Source organism: Dromaius novaehollandiae, chromosome 1, assembly GCF_036370855.1.
Source record: "Dromaius novaehollandiae isolate bDroNov1 chromosome 1, bDroNov1.hap1, whole genome shotgun sequence".
NCBI classification, from domain to species: domain Eukaryota; kingdom Metazoa; phylum Chordata; class Aves; order Casuariiformes; family Dromaiidae; genus Dromaius; species Dromaius novaehollandiae.
The window spans coordinates 36,537,231-36,564,907 of record NC_088098.1 but is presented as its reverse complement, the minus strand read 5'-3'; the positions used below and the strand labels follow the sequence as shown (position 1 = coordinate 36,564,907).

Genomic DNA, 27,677 nt, shown 5'->3' with positions numbered 1-27,677 from the left:
TATCCAAATTTGTGACCTATTCAAAGTTGGGGATCCAGAAGTGCCATTTCCGAAGATGCTGAACATGTACAACTCCTTTCCCTGACTTTTCTTTTCCATAGCTACCAAGAGCTTTGATGACAGGGTCACCTCAGCAGATACTGTGTGACCTAAAGACAGATTTATAAACTTAGGCTGCCAGGTCTAGATGCTGAAGGGCTTAGACACTTAGGATCTGTCTGTAACTTGTGGAGAGAGCTGGGTGCCTGAGAACATAATCCGCATCGGTCTACATTGAGGGGAATGCCTAAGGCATTATAACCTTCTGAGGAGCGTGGTGGCAAGTGCTGGACATCTGAGGGACTGAAACTTTGGATCATAAGGGCATAATGATGTCCAGTCAGTCTGGCAAGGCTGAACTTTTTCTCTGATGTGATGCAAGTACATCAGTACTTCCTAACGAAATACGGGGTGCTCTTATCCACTTGATCAGCAATTGAAACCCATCTCCCATATTTGCTGGTATGTGGGAGATCTAGCCTTGATATCCACTTATGCCTGTGGCAAGTGAAGCTGGTAAATATTTTGTGGTGCTGTTGGAAACCTCTCAAACTTTGCTATGTATTGAGTAATTAAATATTAACTGAGCCAGCGAAAACATGACAGCATGATTCTAGCCTCGTAGTTTACGTTTAATACTTGCTGATGTCAGGGCTCTAATGATGATCTGGGGGTTTCCTAGCACCTAATGCTATCCATCTGTCTTCCACTCCCCACTGAGTGTGGTTACTATTTAATTATTCCATGAAAAACAGAAAAGCCTTAGTAGTCAGGACTGACAGATCCGTATCCCAGTGTGGCCTACAGCCTGAGTGGGCTAGGAAGGTTGAGCACATAAATTCAGGATCCCCCAAGCAGAGAACAGGACTGGGTACAAGCTTTAATGAACTGCGGTTTGAACCTTGGTGCCTTACAGGTGGGAGGGACTAGGACACACAAGCCTGTTGTGGAAGAAGCCATCAGACTTTGTGTTTCTGTTGTTGACACCAAAATTTGGCCCATAGTGATTGAAGCTTTGTCCTTAGCTTTGACAAATTGATTGACAAACTCCAAGTGAAACTTAATCAACTCCAGAAAACAGCTGGAAAGCTAACTGAAAATACTGCAAGATTTGTTCTTGAGATGCATGGGGGAGATTTTGCCTACCCTATGAAGGGTTCCCCGTTTCTGCTATTGGTAACAAACAGTGAAAAAGTGAGTGGTTTATGTGGGGAAGAGTAAAAACTATCTTTAAAATGAATGCTTTCCCATGTCACAGATACCTCATGTTGTTGTAATTGATCCAAGTACTCCTACAATAGCTATGCTGTGAGCCAGATTTCACCAGTGTCCGGTAAGTTCTTGCTGGAGATTCCCTACTTCAAAATTACTCTCTTTATCTCTGTATTTCAGTTCCCCAGAAAGTTTCTGAGCTGAATGCCAGTGGTGGTGGCTGGCTGAGGTCTCTGCGAGTGAACTGGCTGCCCCCTGCGGGAGACTGGGAGAGGTATCGCCTGCTCCTGTGGAACCACTCCACCGTGGTGCTCAACACCACCATAGAGAAGGACACGCAGGACTACCTCATCCAGGACGTGGGCCTCATCCCCGGGAGGCAGTACAACGTGGAGCTCATTGTGGAGAGTGGCGATTTGCAGAGCCGGACTCACTGCACGGGGAGAACAGGTCAGCACACTCGTCTGGGAAACGTGAAACTGCAGACTGTTCAATGAGGCTCTATGGTTAATCAGAAAGAAACAGTGCTTGGATATCTACAAATGAATTTCACTATTAATGCACTGAAAAAGAGCTCCCTTGCAAGCAATAGAAATAAGTATTTTTAGCAGTTCTGTGAAAACTTTCAGCAGTTATTTTCATGGTAAATGTATTGTTAGTAAAGTTTGGGGAATCATATCACCATTCTGTCATAACCAAGGCACAACACGGGCTTCGCAACATTTCACTGCTACATGTAGCTGGTAGTGGAGATGCTTTATAAGTACACTCTAAAGAGAGCGGTGTCAAGCTTCCTGTATCGTTCATCAGTATGTACAGCGGCAGACTGGTTCTCCTGCCACCCTTGATAACTAAATAGTATCACCAGTGTTAACCAAAGTTAGCTGAGGTGTGTTAGGGTGGCTCTTCCATAAAATCCCAATTCTAGCTCCTGTGCTCCAGAAAGAAAACGTGATGAGTCTGTTGAAGTCAATCTTTCCAAAGAAAATCCGTATGCACTACAGTGACATTAGTGGAATTCTTTGGGAGTATGTTAGATTAAGTCAAATCCACATCTGATTGCTTCAAACTAAAAAAAATAATTGTAATGTGGTTGTTAATGGTTCTGCTGTATGAATGCAAAATGAGTGCAATTCAGAGAACAGGAAGACTTGGAGGAGATTATCAAGCAAAGCCTGAGCCTTATCTCACAGGAGAATGTGAGATAAGATAGGGGGGCCTTGCTTTGTTCTCATCCTTCCTGTTGCCTTCCTTTCCTGCTACGCCCTAGTCTTTCACTCCTTGAGGGTTTTCATTTTGTTGATTTTGTGCAATGGCGATACCAGTAGAAGCTACAGAGCTGAAGCATCCTCAAACATTTCTAGCCAATGTTATCAGAGCAAGCAAGGTTCTGATCTCAGTTACTCTGATATAAATCAAGAATAACTTTATTTAATTTCATGGTGTTACTTTTTGTTGACACAGCTCAGAGATTAGGATGCAGTCCAATAAATAATTTGCACCAGTGACTGTTTCACAACTATGTTTGACCCCACAGTCGGTTATGTGATGTACATGTTATGAAGCATAGCTATTAGGGCATATTATGGTTTGATTTTCTTCTGTGTAAACCCACAGTCTTGGAAAGTGAGTTGTATTTTGGTGATACCAGTTCAGAGTAAGAGACAAAAAGACTGTTGTTAGTGACAAATGTCCTGTATCCTCCTCTGTGCATGTGTGCATGTGTGCACGTGGACGCACACAGCAATTCACTGATGCAAGGTCAAACACTTTCCTTTATACCACTGTAAATTTGGAGTAACCCTCAACTTCAGTGAGTTATAAACCAGAGCAAAATCAGAATGTCACTCCAACCCGATAATTTACATGCTTTTTTGTCACAGCTAAATTGGCCTCTTCTGGTACGAATTTTTATATACCTGTGTAGCATCCACAGTTCAAGAGGAGGCTCACTGACTTCACTGCATTTCCATTCACCCAAAAATGTGTACCCTGGCATAAGTTTAAATGTAAATATTACAGCCATAAAGCATTACTGAAGTCTATGGCCACAGCTTTTTATTGGAAGAGTAGCACAAATACTGTATTTCTAAGATTTGTTTCCTAGACAAAGGTAAAGAATCTCCTTGTGATTACAAATACTCTGTTGCTGTCACTCTCATAGCTTAATTCGTTATAGCAGCTTGAGTTACATGTATGTTCACTACAAGTTTCTGTTCTCATTGTGATATTTGTGCACTTCTGCAGCTCCAGAGCCTGTTCTCCAGCTCCGTGTCAAGCATGCTAATGAATCCTCGCTTAGTATCATGTGGATGACACCTGTTGCGGAATGGGACAGCTATGTCGTTTCACTGGGAGACAGGGACCTCACTGTCATAAAAAAAGGGCTTGCAAAAGAAGCTAAGGAATTCACTTTCACAGACTTGGTACCTGGAAGAAAATATACAGCTACAGTTACTACCATTAGTGGAATTTTAAGCAACTGGACTTCAGTGGAAGGAAGAACAGGTGCCATACTGTCAATCTATTTTAATCTTTGCTTCTTTTAACTAACAACAGCTTAATTTGCTTCATAGTGAGCTAAACAAACTCAGTGTCCAAGTGTCAAAGCCTTGAATTTATATTTCTTCAGCAAAAGACGTTGTTTCTGAGTCTCTCACTTATAACTCTCTCTGATGTCCTGCAGTGTTTATTTAAAGGTTTGGGGAAATGGATATGTAATTCTTGGCAAAACTGTTTTCTGAAATATGATATCACATCTGATCAATTTACATTAGCACAAGATTCCATATAAGAAGAACAATTTTCACTGCGTATCTTAGGGAAGGTCACTTCCTTGATTCAAAGCATGCATCATCTGGAAAAAAAAAGGAACAGGAAAATGTTGCTTTAGGGTGAACATTCCAAGGTTGACAGACACAAAACATATGTGACCTTGAAAACATATTTTTAATCTTTTTGTTTGTCTGATTCCAAAATCTGTTACTTAGGATGAGGACTGTGACACAAGGAAAGCCCCTTCCCACCCCCTGCAGGGTACTAATGTTGTGCACGTGTGCAAGTTTTAAACCATATGTGTTCCTTTGCTCTGCTTATGCATTCTTCTATGCAAGCAGTCCTAAAATGTAGCTCTGGTCTGGCACAGCACAGGAAGAAACAAGCTGCTAGTGCATGCATCTAATCATGCCTATGGCTTGATAGTGTCCCTTACTAAAGTGTTTTAACTCCTTCCAAGGCCTTAAAAGTTTGACTTAAACTTTCATTTCTCTGCTATGTGATTAGATAGTTGGGATTTCACTTCCTTCTGCCTTACACCCTTTCAGGAGGTCTGTTCAGGCATAAAGGTTGCCATGTCCCACTTCACTAATACGAATCAATGCTTGAAAGCAAATCAGTTTGGGATAACTTGTCAATATTACATTTGAAATGATGAAGAATGAACATCTATGAATTTGGAGCATAGGTCGTAATAAGCATCCCAGACCTCTGAGTCTTCTTCTCAATAGGAAAACCTACTCTGCTTGTAAAATATTGGTGTAAATGTGGCAGAATTAGGTCTCGCATGCATCCCAGATTTTCGGCTTCCAGTGAAGCCTGAGATATCACCAGAAGAGCCTTTTGCACAGAGATTATGTTATGAAAGTATTATAAAACAGCTGGGATATTTGGTTCAAGTTTACATGAACCTTTTTTCATATATGTGCCTAGTTTTGCAGCTTGTGTTAATGATCTCTAGTTTAGTAGTATGTGTGCAGAAAGGTTGGTATAAAACAGGAATCACATTTTCCAAAGTTAAAGGGCTTTTTATTTCAGATGTGCTTCATCATGTAGGCAGATATGTACTTAGGAAGAAATAGTTGTATTCTCGTGCTTTGACCAGATATTGTCAAGTTAAAAAGGAAAAGACAAAAGAACTTTGTGTAAAATTTGTGCTAAATATTCTATTCCTTTTTTCTTCTTTTTGATCTCGCTAAGTTCCCCAGCTTGTATTTAGGTAAATGCTATCATTGAGTAACAATTATTCCTTCTTTTGATGCTAGAAAAGTTAGTAACCTCAAGATCTTCTGATGTAAGAATAAAAGTTAAACATCTCAGTTACCGAAAAAATGAAAGAGCCTGAAGCTTCTCTGAGGTGTAGATAACTATGTCTGAGGTATTCATGGAAGTGATTAGCGATTTAATAGGAATGAGAGCTGGGGAATAGGAGAGAAAAAGGAGAATGAAAGAGACAGTCTGTATACAAAGTAGTCATCACAAAAACAAGTGATTTCCCAAGTTGTTTGCTTTCGTTTAATGGCATTTATAACATTCAGTCTCTTCCAGTTCTCCAATCTTGAATCATTTTGGTCTGACCAAGGAAAGCTATGCTGAAGCCCAAAAGACCTTTTTGTGCCGTAGATAGTTTCCCATAGACCACATCCCATCAGACAGGAAGCAGTCCACAGTTAGATTATTTTTAGTCCTGTTGAGTCTGGCTGTAAATTGGAATGTTCTTTTGATGCACTTCCTCAGTGTGACTAAACTCAAGTTATTTGGGGGATTTTGTTTTGTGTTATTTTGTTTCTCCTCAGTGACAGTATGATATTTTGCATTGCAGTGCCAGCCCAAGTGACTGGTCTGATCGTGGCAAGTCAGGGATCAACCAACAGCTTATTTACCAACTGGACAAGAGCACTGGGAGATGTAGACTCGTACCAAGTACTACTGATTCATGAGAATGTTGTCATTAAAAATGAGACTGTTCCCAGTGAAACCAACAGATACCATTTCCATCCCCTGAAACCTGGAGGACTCTATTCAGTTGTTGTTACCACTGTCAGTGGGGGCATATCTTCCAGACAAACAATTGCAGAGGGGAGGACAGGTAAGCGAGAAATGCTCTACCATGTCTTTTGTAAATTCCTAAAAACTGAATTTATTAAAGAGAATGGTCTTGCGGTTAAGCCACTGGGCTGAGAGTTCAGAAATACAGGGGTTGCAGCCATACACCTCCTGTGTGTGACCTCAGACATACGATGGGTCCAGATTCGTGTTATATAACATTAGAGAGCAAACTGCTCATCTACAGCAGAAGCCTAACCACTGTGTAGCCAAGACAAAAATATGCACTGAGAATGACATACAGCTGAAGTGGGTGGATCACTTCTCGGAAGGGCCTTTCTTATTCCATTGTTTGGATGGGAGTGTAGAGTAACTACTCCTCAGTTAGGAGGCATGCAAATTGGTTGCCTATAGATAGTGGGATGAATTTGGGTCCCAGTCTCTCATGACTCATCTTTTGCTCCTATTGAACATTAAATAGTGTTCATGAGGAAAAATCACTCTTTATGAGGCCCTCATATCCTAGATAGCATAGTATTTACTACTGCATCAAATTCTGAAAGTTTCACGAGCCATGAAATGTAATACCAGTCTTCTAGATACTGAGATATAGGGAAAAATTGACAATCAGTATAAATTTACCTTTTATGTGAATTTGGCAAAAGCCAGGCGTTCTGTGATTTGCTCCAACATTCTCCTTGGAAACAACTATTTTCAGGTTAAAAAAAAAAAGAAAACCAATTGGGGAATACTAAAAGGCTTAAAATACATAGAAATATTTTGTAAAATCTTGAAACATTATTGACTCTTGACAGTTGATGGCCAGCTCCTCTGCTGAGGTAAGTCAGTTTAGTGCATCAGAGTCCAGGGAAAATGTGGCAGTTGATTATGATTATGGTCTGACAGTGTAATATCCCTGATTGATAGTCTCGTACCTGAAACTGATGGCGGTTCTGGCAATGTGGAGCCAGCAAGCTCACCTTGCTGGCTTGGAAAGCAAATTGCATTCCTCGCAATTGCATTTTGGCCACTAGGCGTCAGAGCATTCATTGTAAATGAAACGTGCTCTAGTTGGGCTCAGCTCCGTACAAGCACCAGCGGTTATTACTATTAGTGATGCATGGCAATTTGAGAGGACAGCTCATCTTCTGGGATTTTGGAAGTGCTGGGATTGTGCCACCAACGACAACAACTTCCCTCACTGTATTCAGAAAAGCAGACGACTGCTGCGCCGTGGGAGTCAGTGCAGAGCTTCCTAGTTCCCAGAGTGGAGGCCTGTTTATTTTGCAGGGTCACATACCAGGCATACTCACAGCCATAGGAATTGGCTAGTTAAAGCTCTTCTGGTTTTTCTTCTCTGTTGCACAGTTCCTTCCAGCGTGACTGGAGTAACGGTGAATAACTCAGGTCGCAGTGACTACCTCAGTGTTTCTTGGCTGCCGGCTTCTGGAGACGTGGACAGCTATTTGGTAACACTCTCTCACAATGACCAGATTATTCAGACTCTCACCATTTCCAAAGCCTTCAGTGAATGCTCCTTCAGCAGCCTGACTCCTGGGACACTTTACAATGTGATGATTACCACGAAGAGTGGGAAGTACGAGAATTATTCCTTCAGCCAGGAACGAACAGGTAAAGAGCTTCTGAGAGAATCAGGTGACCATAACCCCTTTGGCCAGATGCTACCAACAAGCTGTGAATATCTGGTCAAAACTGGGATGGGGGACTGGAGGAAAACTGGCATAGGGGACTGGAGGTTGGAGGGTCAAATCATAAAACTACAGCCTTGCAGATTTAGTCTTATTCTTATGCCTCTACTGCTGCTTTATGTCATACTAAATGACCTTAGCATGAATAAAAGTCAGGTGTCCTGACCTTTCTCCATTGAAGCTGATGGCAAAATCTCAGGAGCAAGGCCTCACAAAGCCGAGGTGTCACAGCGTCACAAAGAAAAGTACTGCAACTAAAGACAATAAGTCTATTGCCATGCCCAAAGAAAATAGCTTGCGCACATCAGCAAAGCTTTTGAGTCTAAAATTAACAAGAGCGTAAGGATTTTTTGTTTTGTGAAAGAGAAAAACCTAATACAAGTGTGTCAGTCCTGAGTGAGTAGAAAGCATAAGTCAAATTTAACTTAAATGTATTTTCCTGCTCTTAGCCCCTCTGCCCACTCACATGTATCCTGCAGAACATCCCCCCCAAAGTTATTCAGACACTGAAAAAACAGAATAAGAACTAGCTACTGAAAATATTAGTAAACTGCCATATTACTGAATAACACCCATGTCTTTTGCTTTTGATGATGCTGGGTTCAAGGAGAGTATAACAAGAATAGAGAAATTTCAGAGAAGAGTGGCAGTAATGATGAAAAGCTTTTAGAAACTTCCTCCAGGACTGAAAAGATTGCGACTTCATACTTGGTAAACCAGCAGAATAACAGAAACATGATAATGGGCTTTAAAATGACAAAGAATATCAAGTGCGTGCAGTTCTAGACTCCTTCTCATGTAAGAGAAAATCCAGGGGACAGTCATTTAAATAAGAAGCAGCAGCAAACTCAGGACTAATGTGAGCCTGTGAAACTTACTGCCCTAAGCAGAATCGACAAAGTTGTTCCAAAAGACACAAAATTGGAAAGGCAAACCACTGTCATGTTATATGACATAAACCAGCCTCTAAGGGAAACTGTAAAGTTACTGTTTTAGAGGGTAGGCTATTGCTTAAGTCCTGTTGTGGGCTTTTTGCAACTTTCTCAGAAATACCTGGTAATGACCACAAATATAATGCACTACAGTAATTCCTGTCACTTCAGGAAGTTATTGTTTTCTGAACCTTTAATTGTGTTTTTTCTTTCAGTCCCTTCAAGTGTTCAGGGACTTACTGTCAGCAATTCTGCAAGAAGTGACTACTTAAAGGTGTCCTGGTTACATGCCTCTGGTGATTTTGATAATTATGAAGTGATCATCAAGAACAACAATGACTTCATCCAAACAGAAAGTGTCCCTAAGGATGAAAATGAATGTGTATTCACTAATCTGGTGCCAGGGAGGCAGTATAGCGTCACTGTCAGCACAAGGAGTGGGAAATATGAAACTAGTGCAAGGGTCTATGGCAGAACAAGTAAGTAAATACCCCAGAAACATCCTGAGGCACTCCAGATAGAGAGCATTTTTTCCTGTTTACCATACCTGGGCTCAAAAGTCTTGTATTATTTTAATATTGAACGCTGAGAGTGTGACTATTCAAATGGCTGTCATTCTAAAGATGGAAAGCAATATTTAATCTGTGACTGATATTTAAGTTAATGACAAGTAGAAAGTGAAAAGAGAGAGCTGTGTTATGAACTGGGAACTCTACCTGTTAAAACGCGGAAAACTGAAAACCAGAGTTATGCAGATTTCCACATCAGCCTATTATTTGTGCCTGAGCTTGGACAGAATACACAAGACAGTTTTTTCTGGTCATGGAAGCGTACAGGGAGGAGACAGACTAGACCTCACTCTACCCAGTGAACTCACTTTGCTCTGAGAACTGGAGCTGTTGGAGAGCACAGGGCAGGAGCAGTAAGATGGCTGGATGTGAGCCAGCAGGGATCTGGATGCAGTCTGCCCGTCTGACCTAGCACTACATTCAAGCCAATGAGGCATGCTCAGAAACAGAGTTTATTAACGCAGATGCAGTGCTGGGCAAAAACAGCTGATCTGCATCTGGCAGGAGCTGGGAACTGCACAGTGCGGTGCTGCATAACACGGACTGCTTGCCCTGGGTCTCTGCTAGCTCAGGCCTCTTTGCATGGCATTTGCTGTACAGATAGACCCTACCCTGTTTTCGTTGGCTTTGCATGCTCCCTGCAGGCTCCATTATTATTTGTTTATTATTTTGATGGTGATAGTTTGTGGACTCCCTCTCCTGGAATAGGGCCTTCCAGTATTAGGTATGGTTTGAACAATAAAAAAGCCACCTTTACAATTAAGTGCAATCTACTGCTTTTCCTGAGGAACTGAATGCAAAGTTTTAGCTCAGGAGCATGGTCTCAGAGCTGTTACTTTTTGCAGTGATCTGTATAATGGTAATAAGTACTGAGAAATTTCCTATCTTTCCTCTTACTTCTTCAGTGCCAGAATCAGTAAAGGAACTGACTCTTAGTAACAGGAGCACAGAGGATCTGCAGGTGACTTGGTTAAAGGCTGAAGGGGATGTTGATAAATACGAGATTCAGCTCCTCTTCAATGATATGAAGATCTTCCCACCCATTTTCCTTGGAAATACCGTTGAGGAGTATTGGTTCACAGCTCTGACTCCAGGACGTCTATACAAAATTCTTGTCTTGACAATCAGTGGAGATGCACAGCGTGCTACTTTCATAGAAGGCCTAACAGGTAAGAGATAACATGGTATTTGAAACATGCGTTGCAGCTTTTCTAGAGGAAAGAATGAGGAGCAGAAAATCAGGGCTGAACTGTGTTCTTATCTGAGTTCCTGTAACTCTGACACAAAAACAGCCTATCTCATTGAAAACCATACTAGCACTTAGCTAACTTGATCTTCCCTTAATAAACAAATGTCACAGTCACCAATATTTGATTGTTGGCAGATAACCTGATTTGTTGCATAGAAAGGGTATTGAGATGTCAATGTTCAGGTTTCTGTTATTGCCATGCATGCCAGTTGTTTACTTAGTATCTCTGGCTAAATCACTTAAGTTAGTTTATGCCTCTGTTTGCCCACTTGAAATGAATGGGCTGGATTATAAGTGTAAAATGGCTAACTAACTGTACAGAAAAAACTTGGATTTTCTGAGATCTTTCTAAAACATCATTTGAAGAAGAGGGAGGTTATCCAGATAAAGGAACATACAAACCTTTTTCTTTAACTTACCTTTTCTTTACTGTTCCTGTAAAGACATGGATTTGCTCTTCTAAAATGGCACAGTCCTGCACAAATGGCTGCAGTTTGATTGTGTTTACCCATACGAGTGAAATTACTTATACCTGCAAATGCTCTTCGTCCTTTGAATCATTTGCTTTAGCCATAAAAAAAAACAGTAGGAATTAAGAAGTTTGAATCAAACAGGAAATTTGTGAGCAGGTGCCTTTGTTCCTTTTTCTTCCAGTTCCGAGTGCAGTCAGAAACATTCATGTTTCACACAACGGCATGACAAGCAGCCTGAAAGTGAGCTGGACTCCTGGAGGTGGAGACGTCGATTCCTATACAGTGACTATATTTCAGCAAAACCATCAGCTTGATTCCCAGAGTGTCTCCAAACACGTCTCTGAGCTCATGTTTCACAAGTTGGAAGCTGGGGAGCAGTACCGGGTGGTGGTGCAGTCTAACAGCGGCACCTTGCACAACAGCTTAGCAGCCTTTGGGAGAACAGGTATGATTCTTTTGAGACAAGGAGCAAGTTGCATTATGACTTTGCAGATGCTGAGTCTTATTGAATACGTTACACACTGCCTGTTTGTGTAACATATACATGGGTGTGAGGACACCCAGACTTATGAGAAGACTTTTTTTTATCACAAAGAGCGTGAGTCCTCACTCTTGCAAACAATTAGGTGTGGCTCCATTGATAACAGTGAGACTTGTCACATGAGTAGCTTTACCTTGGTAAATGTGTGCAGTTCAGTTCCCCTGACCAAAGTGTGCCTTTGTGGGATTAACACAATCCTGGCCTGCCCAGCCCTGGCCTCTATCCATCTGACACACAGATCTACGGGGGTCCATGCAGTCAAATATTGCATGCTAGCAGAGCCTGTTGCATTTTCAAAGCTTGTTAGACAATGCATAGCCCCAATATACTGTGTATTGACACACACACACATTGGCATGACTTGTTTTCAGTCCTTTCCCTCTCTTTTGTACTTGGCATGTGTTTGCTGTGGGCTTGGCTTTCTAGCTAACATTGCCTGTTCTGTGCTACTTACTTTGTTTTGCACCAATCTGTAACTTCTTCATTTTTCAGTTCTTTTTGTATGCCTTTTTAAATGTGTTTGTCCATTCATCCCACTTTCTATCTCCCTCTTTTCATGATAATTTAAATATATCTCTTGCCTCTCCATTTCCGGTTCTGATGTTCATGATACTCTGTAACTTCATCTGACTGTATTTTATGTCTAGGAGTTATTTGCACGTAGAAACACATGCACAGACATCCCTATTCCCACAAGTGAACATGCAAATTTATAAAGATATTCTCTGTTAATTACTGTACTCACAATTGTATATTGAGTGGTCCATATTTCAGCTGGTAATGTCCTGTCTAATTTTTGCTTCCAGTTCCTGCCTCTGTCCAGGAATTATTTGCTGATCATGCTTATAGCAGTCATTCCTTGTTAGTAACGTGGCAGAAAGCTCCTGGTGTAGCTGAAAGATATGACATTCTGCTCTTGAATGAGCAAGGAATCCTCCTGAGCAACAAATCAGAGCCGGCTACTGCCAAACAGCACAAATTTGAAGATTTATTAGCTGGCAAGAAGTATAAAATACAAGTTTTGACAGTCAGTGGCGGGCTCTTCAGTAAACGAGCAGAAACTGTTGGCCGAACAGGTAATTAGAACATCTCAGTTTATTTATATTTTCCTCAGTCAGATATCATTAAATACATGAATCATCTGTATATCTTGATACTGGAAAGCTTCCAGCAAGAGCTGACTCCAGATATTTATGCATCCTTTTTCCTGATATGTGCTTGATATATGAAACTGAAAATACTTAGCACAATAATGTGGTTATAGTTTATAATAAAGATATTAAACCAAAGTGCTGAGTGCTTCCCTCAGTCTGTCCATTATGGAACCACCTGAATTCTTTATTGTTCTCAAGCTTTTAATTTACACAGTCTAAAGGCTCTTAGCCCAGGATTTGACATGAATATACATGTCTAAACTTTGATCCAAGTCTTGCAGTCTTCACTCAAGCCAAACTTCTCGCAGAAGTTAATGGAGAGTTCTGTGTGAGCACAGACTGGAGAACTGTGCCTATTGGGAAATACAAACATGTTGGAGAGACTCAGTGGCACCTCATAAATGCTTTCCTCTTGCTTCTGAAAGTTGCCATTGCCATTACTTAGCTGCTTGTGGCTTAATAGGAATGTATTCCCGTAATGAGTTGTTGCTTTAGTAAAGATTGAGCTTAGTGGCTGGACACCTTAATATTTACTCTTGTATTTATTCTTCTTTCCAGTTCCAGCAGCTGTCACAAATCTGAAGGTCACAGAGAGCACCACTGGCCGACTGTCTTTCAGCTGGACTACGTCACAGGGCGAGCTTGATTCGTATGACATCTTCCTATACAACCCAGACAAATCCCTTCATGACAGGATTTCGGGCGAACAGCACCTGCAGCAATGTTCGTTCCAGAACCTGCGGCAAGGCAGGATGTATAGAATGGTGATTGTCACCCACAGTGGAGACCTCACTAACGAGTCAGCTGTCTTTGGAAGAACAGGCAAGAATGTCTAAGAAAATCATTTGTCTCCAGTGTGGTCTTTAGGAGAGATAACAGTGAGCTAGTCTGAGTGTGATGCTCATGCTAGATTAGAACGTCTATCAGAAGTATCAATATTGGCTCTTATACATGAAAAGCATTAAATGAGGGAGAAGGCAAATCCTAAATGATGTGGTTACAAGGGAAAAAATGAAGCAAAGAAGTGTATTATCTGCATTTTAACGAAGTTCTCACGTGCTTGGATCAGGAGAAGGGCGTCCCAATGTGCACTGCCTAAGCCTTAAAGGAAGATGGCTGTCTCCCATCCTAAAAGCAATGTTGGTCTATGAGCATGTGAGACAAAAGGCAGGATTAATTGGGCAGTGAAAGAAACTTGTTTCCCGTGGTGAGCACTGGCTGCAGCTCCATGTTTGTTCAGCCACACATGGGAAGCAGAGTTCCCTAAGCAGCCCTGTTGCTCTCTGCAATCTTTCTTTATACTCTGAGGCCACTGCATAGTAACTCACCATGTACCACTGTCTCGTACACTTTCTTCAGTTACCTCAGGATGTTTCCAGGCACTGAGTGGGAAAAGGCTGCTTAACATTTACAAAACTGTCCATTATCAACATTTCAGCTTCTTTTTTGGAACAATGGCAGTTCAAATTAAGAAACAAAATGATTGAAATGTACTTTCTGAGGGCTTTTTGGCCAGCTGTGGTGTCTGTCTAGATTATTACATGGCTGACATTATGAGATAAACATAAGGTGTGCTTGACCTCATTGCTCCTCCTCACCCTAAGAATGTTCTACGTAAACTAATATCTTTCTCCTTTTTTTTCAGTACCAGCCCCAGTTGTTGGTCTCAAGGCATCCAACAGAAACATGACAGATAGTCTGTGGTTCACCTGGGATCCAGCAGCAGGAGATGTCGACTTCTACGAGCTGAATCTTTATAACCCAAATGGGACACAGAAAGAAACATGGCATAGGAAAGAGCTGAAAGAATGGCATTTCCAGGGGCTTGTTCCTGGCAGAAAGTACACCCTGGTTGTGGTGACTCACAGTGGTGACCTGACCAATACAGCAAATGCCGAAGGAAGAACAGGTAAAGGACACAAAAGCTCTGTGTTTTTAGTTCAGTCCCATCTGGCAGAATTCCTATCAGTTCACTACTATGCAACAGGCTTATTCTGAGGGATGATGTATTATAAGAGTCAATAAAGGAGTAGAAGATAAAGAATATCCCAGCGAAGGTATTAAACCAGTGGGGTCTAGTTTTGTTTGGCACTGTTTTGCTTATGAAGGCTCAGATATAAGTAATGGCTGTGGAAGTTACCACCCTTCAGCTAAGTTGTAGTAACTGGTTATGTACATGGGATAATGTAAATCACTTTGCAGTGCAGGAAGATGACAATGGTTGTTTCATCTCATTTGTCTTGGGTAAAAATTTCATAAGAATCTTTCTGCTCTTTTTTTTTCCCCCTTTCTATGTAGCACCCAGCCCTCCTAACACTGTATCATTTACCGATGTTGCAAACACATCTTTATCAATCACTTGGCGGGGTCCCCCAGACTGGACAGACTATGATGATTTCGATTTGCAGTGGCTCCCGAAAGATCCCCTCACAGTATTCAATCCCTACGGCAGCAGCAAATCAAAAGTGCGCATCATGTATGGCCTGCGACCAGGAAGACTCTATGAGTTCAGTGTCAGAACTGTCAGTGGTGACAACTGGAAGACCTACAGTCAGTCACTGTCTGCAAGTGTGAGAACAAGTGAGTAACGCTTTCCATTGCACCCTCACATTCCACTGGAGAAGACGCAAAGCTGCTAAATCTTACCGATTCAACTCACAGTCAGTAATTTCCATTAATAAATTCATGAATAACTGGCAATGAATTCAACTGGACTCTAAAATGAGCCCTTGCTTTGTTCAAGATCCACTGTTTAAAGATTAAAAATTGACATAGATATGCAAACTTCCTATCCAGAGTGGGGCTGTGTGGCTGCAGTGTTTGAATCAATCAGTTTCAGGGATAAAACAAACCTGAGGATCCAAAATTCTTTGATGTTACGGTCAGTAGGATATTGAAGTCATCAAAATGTTTTTGAACAATCAGAGAGGAAGGATGAATGAAACCCCGCTGTATTAGATTTGAAACTGTGAAATCAGGGACTTTCATTGCTTTGTGTTTCTGACAGTCAGTGCTTGCGGATCCTCATCATCTCTAGCTGTGTCCGTGTTAGTAGCAGGCTGATGAAAAAGTAACCTGGAACTGTAAAAATAACTGAGCTTTGGAGAACTGAGCTTTCATGCCACATAGGATGGGCTTCAGCTCCAGATTGACACGAATGTTTAGTAAGCTGAATAGGTCTTCAGACTTCATTCAGCATATTAATTAAAATGAGAACGTAGCTACTTTTTTCACTTGTATTTAAACACAAAAATATAGGTGTCTGCTATCTGAAGGTGAGATCCCATCCTTGTTATATGTCACATGTTGTAAATGATGCTCCAATATTACACGGACAAAGAAAACATCTGTGGTATGCTTTAGTAATACGGACACACCGCATCCTATCCAGCAAATCAAATCAGTCATGAGATGAAACAGAAACATAATGAGCTTGACATGACTCGCTCCAATTTTGAAGGGCTAAAGTGAGTTAGACTGCCTTGCCTAAAATCAGGCAGCACACATTTGTAGGAGAGGTAGGAATTCTGGCTCCTGGCCTCCTGCTGTAATCAAATTGTTACCGTAGAATCTAGGGATGATGTCTGAGCCATAGGATGAGCAGAGAGTATATATATGATGCCTGTCCCCTTTCCCACTGAGCTTCAACTTCTCAACATTTCTCTAGAACCAGACAAGATACAAAGTCTTCACTGTCGGCCCCAGACTTCTACTGCCATTGCATGTTCTTGGACTCCTCCTGATTCTGACTTTGATGGATATAGTGTTGAATGCATAAAAATGGACACTCGTGAAGTGGAATTTTCCAAAAGGATAGAAAAAGACAGATCTCTACTTAGTATCATGACCCTCGTACCCCACAAGCGATACCTGGTGACCATCAAGGTGCATTCTGCAGACATGACGAGTGAAGTAGTTGAGGACAGCACCATCACAATGATTGACCGTAAGTGGAACACAGAGTTACTGCAGCGGGAAGCAGTGAGCAGCAATAAACAGTCACTTGTGTTGGGTAAACAGCAAAAGAAGTTCTGAACTCTGCAATTGCTAGTATGTGGCACCCACAACGGGGTGGCCAAAATAGGAAGAACCCCTCCTTTGGCCACTCTTTTGACAGACAATGCAGGATTTTAACTACATTGCCTCTCATTACATTGCAAAACCTGCTTATTTGGCTCATTCACTAAATATAACCTGAGAAACATGAAAAATTATCCTGTCATTCATGATGTTCAGCACCAAAGATGTCATCTTTATCACATGCCTTTATTTGTCCTCATTGTTGCTGCTTGGCTCCCTTTCCCTCTCTGCTTCCCCTCACATTGAGTAGCCATCCTCAGCACAAGGAAGAGCACTAAGTCCTCTGTAAGGACTTTGGATTGTGGCACAGGGTCCTCTCTGGGCTCTCTGTCCTCTCCTTCAAGATGCTACCTGACCAAATCACCTGTGGGAAGTATTGCTGGGAGAGGATCATGGCTTTTTAAAGCATGTGTTTTGAAACTGCTGCTGCACTTGGGCTGCTGATGTGCTGCTTCTGCTTGTGCAGAATGGAGAATGGCGATAGTATGCGCCAATGCCACTGTGTTGCGAGGCATCGACTCCTGCCCAGTTGGCTGCCTGTAACTGCTCGCCCTAGAGCAGCTCCAGCTTGCACAGCACCTCTGGATTCGGTGGCATAGCACAGTGCAGGGACCTGAACAGCTCCAGGGCCAAATTCATAAAACACAGGATGGCCAAAAGATCTGTTCAGTGATGCCTCTGTGGCTGCCTATTAAAAGCCACATTTGTGTAATATGCTAGACCATACAATTTATGTTTGGTTTGGGAGCTAATGAGCTAAGCTACAGAGCTCAGACAACAACCCACCTTCTCCCCTCCCCCAGTAATTGGCTGTTAATTGCAGCCATGTTGTCTCCTTCCTCTACCGCAAAGGATGCTACAAATTCAGATTTAGTAAGGACTAACTGCTCATGTCACAAAAGTGAGACCAAGTCCTGTCTGAAGATTAGCTGTTCCACGTTTGTTCTTATTCGTTCTGACCACTGCTGCCTTCCCAGGCTCTGGTTGACACTGGAAGCCCTATCCCAAGGGAACCCAGCTCTTCCCCCAAAATTGCAGCCTGGCTTTGTAGATCTAAGAGGTTTAGCTAAGCATCATATAAACATATGAATTGTTGATTCTTTTTCAATCTGAAACTTTGAAGTTCAGCTCCCTACTTACATATTAGATAGGTTTTCTATACATGCAATATAGATTCAGTAATACAGGTTTTTAAAAGGTTCAGCGAGGTAGGTCCTTAAAATCCTCACCTTTATTGCATTGTTCCTCTGAAGGCTTGTCCCTATATACTTTGCTTTCCGGTTTAGTTCTGTTGTACCACTGTTTGAGGCATAGCTTTTCATCATACAAAGAACATTTCCTATGGAAATTCTGCAGTCAGTCTGCAACATGGTACTCTGTAGTTGAACGCTGTGTCTGACTGAGTCAGTGCTGTTCCTCTGTGAAGGAAAGCAGAAATCTAGATGTGTAAAATAAATAACTGGATGCAGTGAGTGTGCCAAGTGGCCTCCAAATACCTGGTTTGAACCTGTGAACAAATGTCATTTTTAGCAGCTACAGTTTCTGATTTCGTAGATTTAGCAAGACTTTAATGCATTTCCATATGGGCTTCTCTAGGAATTCCTACTGAGGAGCTGCCACTGTTATTATGTTTAACTCACTGCTGGCTTGTTTCATCCTTTGGCAGTTTCCCTGTGGGAGGTGAAGACTCTTTCTTGATTACAAAGAGAACAGAGCTGAGCTGCATTAAGAACTGCATTTTCTTTACTAGTTCTGTCTCACAGCAAATATGTATATAATGCTCTTAGGGTTTTTCTTTTTTTTTTTTTTAAATTCCTCAGGTCCCCCTCAGCCACCTCCAGACATCCGAGTGAACAAAAAAGATGTGCTGATTACCAAATCCTCCATTAACTTTACTTTTAACTGCAGCTGGTTTAGTGATACCAATGGAGCTGTGAAGTACTTTACCGTAGTTGTCAGAGAGGCTGATGGTAAGTTGCATGATTTAATAGCACTCTTTCCATAGCCTGTATGAGTTACACAGGGAGGTACACTGCATCAGTATGCAGCAAAGAAATTTCTCATCTAGTGGCTGGATTTCATCAGAGGTTTTGGATCTATACCTGCCCCACAGCCTGGGGACTCATGCACTCAGTCTTCTGCCTAGAGGGTCAGTAGAAGCTGCAGAGCTCAGCCAGAAGCAGTAGTTGCGTTCTGTACTCTGGGATACATATGCTCACATGTATGTTTGGGAAGCTTCCACAGCAGGAGGCTCATGCTGGATGCCATTGGCAGTGCACACAGGATAAACTGCCTTACTATGCATGGATCTCAAAAGGTAGTTTAGGTGTTAGGTAGTAACATATTTGAGTCTGTCTTCCTTGCTTTTAGAGCACTCCATTAAGCCATGCGGAGAAGGCAGAGGTAGCATGATCCAGGTGTATTTGCTTACTGAAGAAAATAACTTTGTGTGCAGCACTGTAAAATGGAGCAGAAATTGTCCTCATAGCATGCATGTGAACCTCCTTTTCTGCAGTTGACCTATACGTGACAAAGCAGATGGATGTCTCAACAATTAATATGCTGTTTTTAGAAGTGAGTTTATTTCCTGACATGCCAGGATTTATTTTTTGACCCCTGAGCAAGTTTGTTAATCTCTCTGTCCTTCAGCCCCTAGCTAAAAAAGCAGAGATAATATTTCTACTACCTACACTGTCTGTCATGTCTGTGCAGACTGTAACACCCTTGGAGACAGAGGCTGCTCAGTGCCATGCTTTTGCCTACCTGAATCTTTACACTTTATCATGAGTTTCCTTTCAGGGGGCTCCTGTCATTTCCTATTGCAGTTTTCCTCTGCACACACGAGACTTTGGTTTGGTTTTCTTTTTACTTGCTTTATGAAATAGCAGGTGGTAGGAGTCAAGATTCTGGACCATGGAGATTTCCAGCAACAACACAGGGAAAGAAGCCATAGCATTAAACTCAGCTGGTACATACCTATTCCAGCACTGTATCTGGATAAGTTAAAGCCAGCTACAGTCTCTACCTAGACAAGGCTGCATCAAAGCAAAACTATCTCCAGACAGACAGATGGTTATGCAGTATGTTTTTTAAATGGGAGATGCTGTGCCTGTGTTCAAAGCTAAAATTTATTTCAAGGAATTCTGCCACAAGTCAACTGGTAGAGCATTGTCAAGGTGTAGAGCATTGATAATTTAGAGCAATACCCAACCCTGTTCTTAAAGCAATACCCATCCCTGTTCTTAAAGCATCATTCTCAGTGAACCAAATGTTTGAGTTTATGGAGACCCATTACACAAAGAGACAGTTTTATGCAGTGTAATCATTTTGCGCAGGAGATGGAATAACTGCATATTAGAAGCTTTTTGAATGCAAGGGTAAGTTCATCTTGAGATACAGGATTTCCTGTGTGTAGGAAGTTCATGTTTGCTGCAGGAATCATCTGTACCCATTTTCTTCTTTGGTCCAACATCATTAGGTTGTAAAACTAATCTGGTCATTAACAGTCGATAAAGCTGTGGTTAACAGTTCATGTATTATATCTTCCATACTACTCAAAGATCTTTACCAGAGGAAGGTAAGACGTTATTCGCTGCTTGGCAGATGGGAAAATGGAGATCTATTGAGGAAATCTGTCTGAAGTTTCCCCCCAAAATAACAGCAAGGTTGGTACTAGAAGCCAGGTACCCTAACCACTGTAGCTTTGTACTCACAAAGTAGCCTGTGCAGCCCTCCAAGGAATGCTAGAAAGTTGGATAATGTTTAATATGTCTGTCAACACCTTGAACCTATAATACTGTATCAAATAAATGGCTGTGGTATGTAAACCATCTCTTCTTCTCTGCATGTAATGTAGGCAGTGAAGGACCAAAGCCTGACGAGCAGCACCCATTACCTTCCTACCTGGAGTACAAACACAATGACTCTATACGCATCTACCAGACAAATTATTTTGCCAGTAGATGTGCCGAAAGCCCTGACAGTGACTATAAAAGCTTTGACATTAAGCTTGGAGCAGAAATGGAAAATCTGGGAGGAAAATGTGATCCAGATCAGCAAAAGTTCTGCGATGGGCCCCTAAAGCCTCGGACTGCATATAGGTTAGATTTATTGTGATAGTTGTGTTCTGTCAATTATTAGTCGTTGTGCTATCTGGATGCCTGATGCACTTGAGCTTCTGTAGATTAATAACTGGGTTGTACAATGTTTTCTGCATTTTACTGTGCAATTTATAAAAGTTTTATCCTTGACCCTGCCATTCCATGGATAGTATATAAACTGTTCCCTCCCTAGCCTGGGAATGATACAATTCATTATGTGCAAAACTCGATGCAGTGAATAGGTTTCTTTATTGCCTTCAGTTTTTTTAGGGAGTTTTCATACAGTTACTATATCTCTCTTTGGAAAAACTTAAGACCATCAGCTAAGTCAGAGGAGTACTTAACAGGAGAAGGCAAGGCTGGTTCATTGCTCCTCAGTTTCTTTGGCCCCACTGCACCACACCAGTCCTTTGGAGTTACTGTAACCTGCGGCTCTGCGCAGAGCTCCAGGGCTGGGCCTGGGTTATCTGTAAAGGATAGAACAGGGCTACTGCCATGACCAGGCTCACCGGTTACCCAGGCTGTGAGACTGCAAACCTGAGCTCTGGAGCAGCTCAGTCACACCCTTAAATAGGCAAATACTTTCTCAAGAGGTCTGCGGGCTGCCCACCAGGCAATCACAGGGACACAAGGCAGGTGGCAGGCAGAGCCCATCGTGTTTCTCAGCTTCCTTCATACTCATTAAAGCATTGCTGAGGAGCCCCTACCACAAACTGTGCTCACTAGGGCACATTTCCCAAAACTTCAGTTTGGGAATTACCAGGGGAACTAAGTAGATTGTAACATTTCTCCATTAGCACTGCCAAGCCTGGCCATGTGAAGCAGAAGCATCTCACCACTGAGTAGCCTTCCTGAGTCCTCTCACCACTGCGGCTTCTGCTGGCCCTGCCTTCGGACACACGCAGGCTGTGTGTGCCAGCAGCAAGATCCCCATCTGTTGCCTCTGCCAGGGCACCCCTGAGGCCCCCATCCCTACTAACTTGGCCAGGATACACCTCATCCAGCTGTGTGTGCTTAAGTCAGGCACCTACACAGAGAGCTGTCTGTGGTCAATGGAGAGTTATTAGTTATCTGTAAGGAGCAACTGAGTTCCTAGGTTAACCTTTATTTTTCTGCTATTGGCTGTGAACATCTGCTGAGCTCTAACTGGAACTGTACTATTTTTTCAGGATCAGCATACGTGCTTTCACCCAGCTCTTCAGTGAAGACCCAAAGGAACTCCCTACACCACTCTTTGCAGACACCTTCTTCTCTTTACCAATCACTACAGAGTCAGGTTAGTTCCAGGCTTATTTTTCAGTCACTATAGCAAGTATTCGAATGTATACTATACCTCAAAACCCTCTGGCATCCAGAACTATTTTTGGGGAGTGGAACAAAAACAAATAGTTATGCAATATCCTGAAAGCTACTTTGAACAAGGCTGGAGCCATGGCTTGTCCAATCTTAGTTTGAAAATCCAGAGGACTGCTTGATGGAGTTGCTGGCAGCAGAGGAAGGGGTGAATGCTCAGTGAAGCTATAATCAATGAAGTTTCAAAGTACAAGAGGACCAAACTCGCAGATATTGGTGCTGTGCTTTTTTTTTAGTATGACTGGGAGTAAAAGATTTTGCATAAGGTTTGGAAAAAAAAGCATAGAAAATTAAGGCCTAGTTTAGCCAAGTGTTTAGATGCCTTATTTGCATTCTCTTTAGCTGATAATAACATATTTCTCAAAAGTTGTTGATCTCTTGATTCTGTCATATCTCTTCCTCAAAATATATAAATGCACTATTTTGTTTCTAGAGCCGCTCTTTGGTATTATTGAAGGTGTGAGTGCTGGCTTGTTTCTCATTGTGATGTTAGTGGCTGTTACTGCTTTATTTGTCTGCCGGCAAAAAGTTAGGTAAGTTGAGTTCTTTTATCAATCGCTGTTATGGAGTCAGGTCAAATTATGTGGTGATTAGAGCAATACAATATTTAAAGCAAATTGGAAGAATGCATCAAATAATTTTTAGAAAAATGACAGATGGAATCTAGGTCCCCCAACCTCTGTATGCCTTGAATATAGAACTAATGACTTACATATTAAGAGATCTATTTATTCTTGATAAAAGATTCAAATACTCATTGATGTTAGTAAGAATTATCTCAGAGGACCCCGCAACTTTTAGTTTTCAGTAGAAATGTTTGAATATTTCTGAAAGACTGGTTTATCATCCAAACTCAATGGCATTTTGTAAAAACTGAAATGTTTCATAGGATTTTCATCTACATTTTAGGTAGAGAGCTCTTGAAACGGTTCATTTAGACTTTATCATTTCATTCAAAAACCTTAAAATGTGGCATTACCTCAGTGTCGAAAAGATTCGTTTAAACTTTACTTCTCAGTTTCCTGTTGATTAGTTTTTTATTTTACAGTATAGATGAATTTCAAATAATGAATTTTAAATATGTTTAAATGGTGAAATAATGTCTCAAATTTGAAAAAAGCTGTATCTAGTGAAACCATTTTACATGACTGAAAAAGATACAACATTACTGATACAAAATTCCTTTCAGCTTGCAAACTAAAAAAAATTTAAACATTTACGTTACATGGGAAAGTCTGAAAATCTGAAATTCAGCTCATCTCCTGATACAAGATTAGGTTTGTTTTGTTTTGAATTTGCCTTTTCAAATGTCAGAATTTCCCATAGAACAAAAACTGTTTTCTGAGCAGTCCTAAGTCTTAGCCAGAATGGAATTACCCTTTAGCAAGGTTTAGACTGTTATGGTCAAATTCTGTGTATTCCTCTATCTGCCATCTGAAAAAAAAAAAAAAAAAAAAAAAGCAGGAATCATTAGCATTAGTGAATAGAGTCTGCTTTTGCATGTTTAGTTTTGTGCACCATCTCAGTACATATAGAGCATGCATAGGTTACAGATTCACATGTTTTCTTCCTTGCACATCTCATTCCAATTTTTTAGTGTAGACAATATTTCAGATAGAGTGTCATTTCTCAGAAGTTACATACCCAGCAGGGCTGCAAGCATCTTGTAGTTTCCCTTCTCATACATGAGGAGAAAAGGCTTTCTAAGGTCAGTATGTTGAAGGAGGAGATGGCAGTCAAAGGAAGAAAGACAATATGGAACCGTATGGAATCAGGACCACTTATGTGGCCTTCCCAAAGCCCGCTCTGGTGCTCCTGCTTACTCTGACTGTGAACCTGGGCATGTCCAGAGGCTTGCTCTACAGAAGGGGTGTGCTGGAAGCTGTAGTTGTTCTACAGCTCTGAAAATCAGACCACTACCTACATGTTTCTCCTCCCCACATGTAGAGGATCAACTGACTTAGGCCCTATTTTAACATAGGATGCCCTCCTTAATGATAGGCTGGGCTGTGGATGTTTCAGAGCAGAAATAAACTCTCATTGCCTGGTAGTGACCTTATACCTGCATCACTAACACCAAACTAAAGTAAAAGAAAGCTGTACCATGGCGAAGAATGACATCCCATTATCAGGGTCACAAATCAAAATAGACTTTAAAATTCCCTTTTTTTTCCAACTTACTAATGTAAGGTTTGCTACTGGCAGCTCTTATCTATATTGAAGCCATAATGGTAAAACGGAAATGAAAATACCTTTCTTTCTATTCCAGCAATGGCCATGAGAGACCTACAGCAAGGCTGAGCATTCGCGGGGACAGGCCACTCACAGTCCATCTGAACTTGGGGCAAAAAGGGTAACATCAAAAGTTTTGTTTCTAAAAGAGCACTGTTTTAACATGGCATCATGGATGAACAGTCTATTCAGTCACTCACTGATGAAGTGTTTCTTTTTCTTTTGAAAACATTTCTAGCAACCGGAAAACTTCCAGGTAAAGAGAAATATTTAATTACTTAAAATACTTTTTTTATAACCAATTGGATAAATTATGACTTTGGTTCATTTTGTGGTAACTGGATTTTTTTTTCCTCCCATTGAACATTTTAGTCCGATCAAAGTCAGTCAGTTTGAAGCATACTTTACCAAACTCCAAGCAGACTCCAACTACCTCCTGTCCAAGGAGTATGAGGTGGGAACAAAATACAGACAAAGGACTTGCTTTATGAAGTGGGGGGCTGGCTGAATCAATGGGTTAATGCGTTAGAAAGACCTGTATTTGTCCTGTTCATACAAATCAAAATAAGTTTTAGAGTCTCACTTGAGCTCTCCTTGTCCTAATGCTGATACCAGCTCTTTGTATGGCAGAGCATCTTTTGTTTAGCAGCCTCTGATTGATGCCTACCTGGCTGAGGCCAGGAGCATGCAGTTGAATGGCTTATCTATGTGATAAAGCATGGACAGCACCCGCCGGTCACATGCTTGCCTTAAACCAGTGTGATTAGCTATTTCAGTTTGATTTAAAAAAAAAAAATTCCCTGTCCATGACCTTTGAGAGCTGATAAGCACTGCGTCCCTCTGTGTTGTCACATCCTTTAATTATTTTCACCTCACATTTTATATTTCCGCTTTTTTTTTGCAGGACTTAAAAGATGTGGGTCGAAACCAGTCATGTGACATAGCACTTCTGCCAGAGAACAGAGGGAAAAATCGATACAATAATATATTGCCCTGTGAGTTTTAAGTTTGATTGTGTAATATTACATCACATGAGCTATTTTTCACGTTTTTCAGCAAAAGTACTGGAATACAGAATGTAGCCAATCCCTTCCCTCCTTCCAGTCAGAGATGAAATACCTCTGCCAGCTCAGGTCCTGGTGCTTGGAGGAAGATGATGTATAGCCCTGAATGGCTTTGCACAGACCAGTAATTTCATTTCACACTAGAGAGTAATAACTAATGTTCACCCTAGAGGGAAAAAGCTCCAGCTGTTATGGGCATTCAGTCACTGCTGATAACGAAGATAGTAGAAATAACAGTAGAGTTATTTACATATGGGGTATCATCCATTCAATACTTTTTGACACACACCTTCACTAGGTTTCTTCCTCAGAGGACACAGCAAACCTACTATACAATGTAGAGCTAGAGAGTTTCTGCATGGCAGTGCTGAAGGAATCCTCTTTCTCTGCAAGATGTGCAATCGCAGTTCTTATGATATGCAGAACATGAGTGTGAGGTTTAGCCCTGTTGCCTTGGGACAAGACCTGTCATCAAAAGTTGCCCCTTTCAATTCTTTTCCTGGCATTTTTGGAGTTGTCACATCCTGTGCACTGAGGACAAATCCCACATGACTGGCTCTTCCTCATGCTGCCCTGCCGCTAGCGGCCTGGTGTGCACTCACAGCACAGCCTCACAGCATCTCCTGCAATCGGACCGCCAGGCTGGGCTGAGAAACATGTCCCTGATCCAGATCTTGTGCTCAAAGCCATGCAGTCTTGCCAGCTGTAGCTTCCCCATCACATATCCATCCCCCCCATGCACCTTCCCTCTTCACATGACGCATGATGTACAAGAAACTCCTTCTGACACAGATCCAACATGGCATTATCTCATGAATTGGAGACCTGGTGGCTTGGGTGCTCTGTACCTCTCTGTAGCACTGGAAATGATGCTGCTCCTGGGGAAGACAGCTGACGTCCTCACTCAGTTGGGCACACCACTGAAGCTCTGCCACTCTTTCAAGGGCAGCACTGGGCACTGCCCTTCAATACAGCATGCTGTTATCAGGGACAAAGGAGGATGTTGTTGTGGCTCTTCCGTTACCATAACAAATCCTGTGCAACTCAGCAGAGGAATTTTTCAGCATTCACCGCTTCTCTCTCACCCCCTCCATCTCATAGTCTTTGGAGCACTCCACAGCACTCCAGGATGAGAGGCAATGCAAATATAAACAGTTACCCCTCTAAATCAGCCCTGCATATAAAATCCCTATAAAAATCCTGCCAATCCTTTCACATATGCATTTCTATAAATGGGGGAAACCAAGACCTAACTATAAGTCTCTTGTAATCAATTTCCTCCTAGATGATGCATCAAGAGTGAAGCTTTCCAATGTGGATGATGACCCTTGCTCAGACTACATTAATGCAAGCTACATACCAGTAAGTGACTCAAGGATGTTATTTTACAGCCCTCTCTCCAGTGAAGTTTGTCCTTCATCTAAAGCTGAATATGCAGCTGCATGCTTAAGGCTCCCCTCCTTCATTTATTCATTTTAGCTAAAAGTCTGAGATATCATTTCATGGGTATGCTGAAAGGCTGTGTCTGACTGCCATTAAGTTAACTGCGAGTGATTTAGCCAGCTTTTAAGGCCACTTCCTTGGATTGCTATAGTTATATAAGACAGCAGGTTTAATTGGCCAAGGACGTATTTTCAAAGGTCACTGATTTTATACAGTGTCCACAATAACTGTAGTTATCACTGCAGGTGGCATCCTCATTGTGGAACTGTAGCTCATCCTGACAGTGCTTGCACCTTGCAAAATAGCGAAACTGGCTGAGATTACAACAAGGCCCTTTGCCAGAGAGTTGTGATTGATAGTAGCAATGGCCTCAGCAATCCAGATTTCAAGCCAGAATTCAGCTAATTTATTAAAGAGTAAAAATAAAACAAAAAACTCTAGTAGTTTCAAAATTGCTTGAGACAGTGCTGAACACAGTATGATAATGAGAAGCTTTGACAACCACAGAAAGAACAATATTTAGATGCACTGGTGCAGTCTCTTCCTTTTCCCTGCTCCCACCAGCCTGCTGCTTCTAGGGCCAAGGCAGCCCTTGAGCTCTCAAAGCTATTGTCCCAGCAAGGCACTGCTGCTGCAGAGCCCTGGGTGCAGTCCCATGGCTCATTAAGTTGCTAGAAGGTCTGTTTTTCTGCCTTGATGGAAGCTA

General features: G+C 41.7%; 1 protein-coding gene across 2 annotated transcripts in view; it reads left to right on the top strand.

The window, feature by feature from the left end:
- PTPRB (protein tyrosine phosphatase receptor type B) overlaps nt 1–27,677 on the top strand; it is a 51,906-nt gene that overhangs the window by 11,216 nt on the left and 13,013 nt on the right. For both annotated transcript variants that reach the window (XM_064509031.1, XM_064509038.1), the window contains exons 6-26: nt 1,432–1,701; nt 3,499–3,759; nt 5,849–6,115; nt 7,441–7,704; nt 8,929–9,192; nt 10,188–10,451; nt 11,186–11,449; nt 12,352–12,621; nt 13,258–13,521; nt 14,345–14,608; nt 14,998–15,279; nt 16,367–16,645; nt 18,600–18,749; nt 20,636–20,879; nt 22,049–22,155; nt 22,666–22,765; nt 24,502–24,585; nt 24,703–24,720; nt 24,837–24,918; nt 25,369–25,459; nt 26,814–26,890. In XM_064509031.1, coding sequence (XP_064365101.1) covers nt 1,432–1,701; nt 3,499–3,759; nt 5,849–6,115; nt 7,441–7,704; nt 8,929–9,192; nt 10,188–10,451; nt 11,186–11,449; nt 12,352–12,621; nt 13,258–13,521; nt 14,345–14,608; nt 14,998–15,279; nt 16,367–16,645; nt 18,600–18,749; nt 20,636–20,879; nt 22,049–22,155; nt 22,666–22,765; nt 24,502–24,585; nt 24,703–24,720; nt 24,837–24,918; nt 25,369–25,459; nt 26,814–26,890 — 4,166 coding nt within the window. The remainder of the gene's footprint in view (nt 1–1,431; nt 1,702–3,498; nt 3,760–5,848; nt 6,116–7,440; nt 7,705–8,928; nt 9,193–10,187; nt 10,452–11,185; nt 11,450–12,351; nt 12,622–13,257; nt 13,522–14,344; nt 14,609–14,997; nt 15,280–16,366; nt 16,646–18,599; nt 18,750–20,635; nt 20,880–22,048; nt 22,156–22,665; nt 22,766–24,501; nt 24,586–24,702; nt 24,721–24,836; nt 24,919–25,368; nt 25,460–26,813; nt 26,891–27,677) is intronic.